This window comes from Montipora capricornis, chromosome 6, assembly GCF_036669925.1.
Source record: "Montipora capricornis isolate CH-2021 chromosome 6, ASM3666992v2, whole genome shotgun sequence".
NCBI classification, from domain to species: Eukaryota; Metazoa; Cnidaria; class Anthozoa; order Scleractinia; family Acroporidae; genus Montipora; species Montipora capricornis.
In genome coordinates, this window is record NC_090888.1 from 63,529,102 (window position 1) to 63,534,101 (window position 5,000).

Sequence of the window (5,000 nt, forward strand, 5' to 3'; positions counted from 1 at the left end):
GCTTTAAAGTTGAACAAGCAGTTCACAGCTGCTGAAAACCAACCAATCACAGCGGAGCATCCTGCCTAAAGGGTTACGCGTAACCAGTCGACCTCATCGCCTGATGAAGGCTAGCAGTATGCAGTCGAAACGTCGGAATCTACATCACAAGTGACCACATCGTGAGGCAAACGAGAATACTGTATTATTAAATTCAAAACTCTTCCGCACTCTTCAAATATGACATTTATGCCAGATAATTTTTGGACAACTGAACCAAATTTTACACATTTAATGAATTGCAATTATCTCGAAGCAATTACACTGATGCATAGTTTTGGTTAAGCTCAGCTTGATTCAGTGACATCCCATAGTTACGATTGGTTGCACAAAGGTTTTCAGCATAAAGAGAAGAAAACACTTAGAATGACGATCACTCGAGCGAAAGCCAGTTTAAGGTAGGATTGTCTTACGTTTTAATTGATACGTGTTACTTTTAAAGACCTCAACTAGCACAAGAATATATACTGGTAAATATGATTGTATTCCGTCACCATGTCAGCCCTTCCTAATCAAAAATATGTTCTCTTGAGGTTTGATTAATCAAAGAAATACTGGTATAGCGCGTTTGCAGCAAAGAAATAATAATTTCGTAATTAGAGTGAACGAGACAGCTTGCCAGACATGCCCCTTGGGCACGGAACAAACCGGATTTATGAATCTTTTCAGGTACCCAGAGCGGCCTGACGTCGAGTGCTGATTTTACTCAATCGACAGCCTTTTAACCCTTTAGTGAACCGAAACAGGTTTACGTACCATGAAGGGTAAGTAGCCACCACGAAAACCTAAACCTTGTTCAAACAAATGATAGGTTTTAGGCGCTTTTACCGTAATTTTCAAGAAAGAGCTGAATCGTTTCCTTAAGAACTACCCTTTTGAAAGAACAGGCGTGAGCAAAAGCAGCTACAATAGCTCTAAATAACATGCAATGTTGCCAACATTACTTCCAGTGCGGGCATAAATTGTTGGTACGTTGGTTCGATAACGATTAGTGTATTATCCGTGCAAAATTTGAATTACTATAGATGAATCGCATTCAGGCATTTCAAATGCCTCGTCGGCAAATATAGCTGTCAGAATCAAGCAAATAAAGATAAAGCAAAGAAAATAACAAGGTAATGTAAGGTTGTACTCATAAGGGAGAAGCCTGTATTTGCCAAAGAAGCCAAGCTTTCGAGTCGGCTACAATTAGGATAGGCACTGCAGTGTATTTTCCTACGGAAAAACTGATGTCAGTATTTTTAAACAGAGATTGAGAAGTCAATCACGTTTACAGAAAACACCTAGACGGCTTGGTATTGCCATAAACGAGATCAATCTGATCAAACGTATTTGATACGGATTTTTACTACTATCAGAGCTAATAAGCAAATATTGGTAAGCTATTATTTGTAAGTCTCTAATTTTTACGATTTATGACGAACAACAAGCTGCCATTTATCATAAACGATGCCAGGTTGTGAATTTCTACATTAAATTATCTACTCGCAAAGAAAAACGTACCGTCTAGTCCGCTCTTATTCCAGAGCAGAGCCAAAATTTGAAGTTCCACATTGGTTCCAGTTTTCATTCTTGTGTGGATAGTAGAGTTACCATGGATTCAGATGTTCGAGGTTTAAAACTATCACGAACTGCAAAATATATAGATTTTCCCAAAAAAACTGATAAAAATAACCAAAGGTCCGGGCTTTTGATGGAAGAGTGACTAAACTTCACGGGAAACCTTAAAGTACCTCCTTTCCCCTCACCTTCTTCACACCCTTTGGCTATTGTCATAATTTTGAATGAAATAAATAAAGCCTTTTTAAACTTTGTATGGAATGATTAAACGGGATGTAATGACAAGGAACTTCTCTGAAGGCGGCCTGAGAATGATACAAGATATACAATCTTTTATCGAAGCACTGACTCAAAGTTAAGTGAGTCATTATATATATGGCTCAATGAGACTAGCAATGGAAACTCTTTTTTCGAATACGAGTCACAAAATTATAGCTGTACTGTTATTTAACAAGACAGTCTTTGATTCTGATAACTTGATAAACAGTAGACATGGTCTTTGAGACAACTTCTGTTGTTTGATATCTTTGAATTAATCATTTAATTTATTTGAAGACGTTAAGATGAGGAGCACATCTGAACATTTAAAAGGGGACCCGTGATGTCATTATTGAATAAATGGAAGTACAGGTCACAATATTGGTGACCCAATATTTTTGTGAATACGGAGAAAAGAACTTGTTCCAAATATTATATGACTTAATTGTAGTGGCTTACAGCAAACGCCGGATACAACCCCAAGAGAATTTCTAGACTTGAGTGCTGTAAGTCGATTATAGAGAAACAAGAGTGCAAGGCAGTTCATGTATCCTGTTCTGCCATTTCAGCTGCCACTACATCTTTCTTGAAACGTGAATTTAAGGAAAAATAATATAAGGCTATGGCCACCCTTTGCCGATCTCACGTTGCAAATATTTCACCAAATGAACAGGTTTTTCTTTCTCTTCTGTTTTCAGTCCTAATTTCTTTTCATTTAACCCTTTACAGAGCGCGTGATGGTGCATCGAGTTTGCTTTTTCCTGGTAGCAATTTTTCTCCCGGCCAGCGGTAAGCTTTGAATTGTGCCGTATTGTTATTAAACTATGTCCAGTGAGACAAAGTAAAAAAAAAAAAAACAAGAACACAAAAAGCTCACAAACAGACTCTCGTAAGAAGCGCTGCTAAATCAACCGCAATTGACTGCCTTGGCGTTTTGGGATGGGGATGCAGAAAAATGATGGATATTCAGTTAATTGCTGTAGTAACAAAGGCCTAGCACGAGATCAAGCAATTTGCATAGTGTTAATGCTAAAAACGTCTACTCCCCCCCCCCCCATCAAACTCCCTCCCCCCAAAACCCCTCACAAAACCCCTCAACCCCCTCACCCTCCCCAATAAAGTACGGTATTAAGGATTGGTGAAAGTAGTCAAAACTGAAATTTATCGGACTGCTGTATACAACTTCATCTCGACAAGAAAAGTTTGCCTTTTTGTGAGATTTAAAAAATGAGAAGAGTTTGACACTTTACGACGTGTGAGGGTTCTTAAATCTTTTAATTTTATTTGGTGTTAGCCTTGTCTTTTAATTCGTGTTCTTAATTAAAGTGCCTTTAGTTAATCGTCTATGTAAAGAAATCAATGGGAATCGATACCTTATGGTGCTTTTCATGTGATACTGATTTCGTTAATTCCATTCGATTTTCTTACTAATTTCTTTACTGATGTATTCATTTATAAATGTTTACTTTCTATCCGTCGTTTTAGGGTCGCCTGTCTCAGGTATGTTGAAAGTTTCTTCCTCTACAATTCTGTATAATTCCTGTTCAACCTGTAAAACGGACGGGGATCACCATTCGTATAGGACGAGTTGCCCCAGACGGTCATGGAGGCTACACCTTCAATAAATTGCCTCAGTGGATATATGAAGGCCTAGGATTGTTTCAGTATTGGTAAAACGATACGCCCTCTTTGCCACTGCTGGTGGCTGAGCCCGAGGACCAGTTCTCGTGCCCATCTTTCGGCTGCAAAGAAGGTCAGGAAGCTCTCGGCACGAAAATTATGCCAGCTAGGCTAAAAACCACTTAAGCTATAAATTGTCTCTGTAAGGTCCACTTCATGATTATATTTGTTTCTTTTTCTAAGACGAGTGTAATGAGAAGATAGAACTATCAATCATTCTCGATACTTCATCAAGTTATGGTGAAGGAGAACAATGGAACAAAGTTGGGCAGTTTGTCAAAGAATTTTTGGATTTCTACAACATTAGCCCCAACGGTACCCACATAGGTATTGTAACTTACAGCCGTGTAGCGAAAGTCTTGTTCCGGCATCTCGACAGCGAATACCAAAACCGCGATGGGGCAATGGATGCCATTCTTGCTGCTTTAAACGATACACAACAAAGTGGTCATCCTTGGACAGAGAAAGCCCTGGTCAAAGCCCACGATGTTTTATTCACGGAGAAAACTTCACGTCATTGGCAAGTTCTGTTTGTCTTTACTGGCGGAAAAACTCCCAACCCGGGGTTGTACGACGAAATAGTCGGAAGTATTGAGGTAAGACTCAAGATGTATAGTATTAAATAACAGCGTCGCCACAATTCGTCCTCGCGTCCAATAGAATGTGACGTCACTTATCAGTTGAAGAGATGGCGTCCGTTGTTCAAGAGGTGAATACTAGCAAAACCGATTGAGTTATTGTCCACTGGATAGGGATTTATCCAGTGGATAGCGCTATCCACTCCTCAAACAACTGAGGCCTACTCGGTTCGAAGATTTGCGCCTTTTTTTCAACTCGGCGTGTGAAGCCTACGAACGAAGCTTCAATTAACGAAATCGAACTCCTGTAATGCTGAATATTTCTTCACTCAGATTTAAAATTTAGTTGACAATCTAGAAGGAAGGAAGGGGTGAAGGAAGAAAGGAAGGAAGGAAGGAAAGAAAGAAGGGAGAGAGGGAGGGATGGAGGAAAGAAGGGAGGGAGGAAGGAAGTGAGGAAGGGAGGAAGGAAGGAAGGAAAGAAGGGAGAGTGGGAGGGAGAGAGGAAAGAAGGGAGGAAGGAAGGAAAGAAGGGAGGGAGGAAGGAAGTGAGGAAGGGAGGAAGGAAGGAAGGAAAGAAGGGAGAGTGGGAGGGAGAGAGGAAAGAAGGGAGGAAGGAAGGAAAGAAGGGAGGAAGGAAATAAGGAATGTAAGAAAGGGGGAAGGAAGGATGGAAGGAAGGAAAGAAGGAAGGAAGAAAGGAAGGAAGAAACAGGGTCTGCTAACCACCCTTCCTTGCAGTCAATTAAGGACTGAGTTACGAACTGAAGGACGTCTAAGCTCAACGAGGTCTTTTTCATAATGGATCGATAACAAAGATAAAGCGCCTCAGGAAGCAGCCCAGTAAAATATTAAATCATGCAAGTGACATTCCTATCAACATTC

General features: G+C 40.1%; 1 protein-coding gene and 1 long non-coding RNA gene across 2 annotated transcripts in view; both read left to right on the forward strand.

Moving 5' to 3' along the window:
• The first annotated feature begins 711 nt into the window (after positions 1-711).
• On the forward strand, positions 712-3,845 carry LOC138052848 (uncharacterized). Its single transcript, XR_011133160.1, has 4 exons — positions 712-803; positions 2,587-2,646; positions 3,343-3,357; positions 3,721-3,845. It is a non-coding gene; the product is annotated as an uncharacterized lncRNA (long non-coding RNA).
• Positions 3,846-3,883: 38 nt separating this feature from the next.
• LOC138054281 (uncharacterized) overlaps positions 3,884-5,000 on the forward strand; it is a 13,300-nt gene continuing 12,183 nt past the window's right edge. The window contains exon 1 of the mRNA XM_068900755.1: positions 3,884-4,133. Within this exon, the coding sequence (XP_068756856.1) occupies positions 3,942-4,133 (192 nt within the window). The 5' untranslated portion in view covers positions 3,884-3,941. The remainder of the gene's footprint in view (positions 4,134-5,000) is intronic.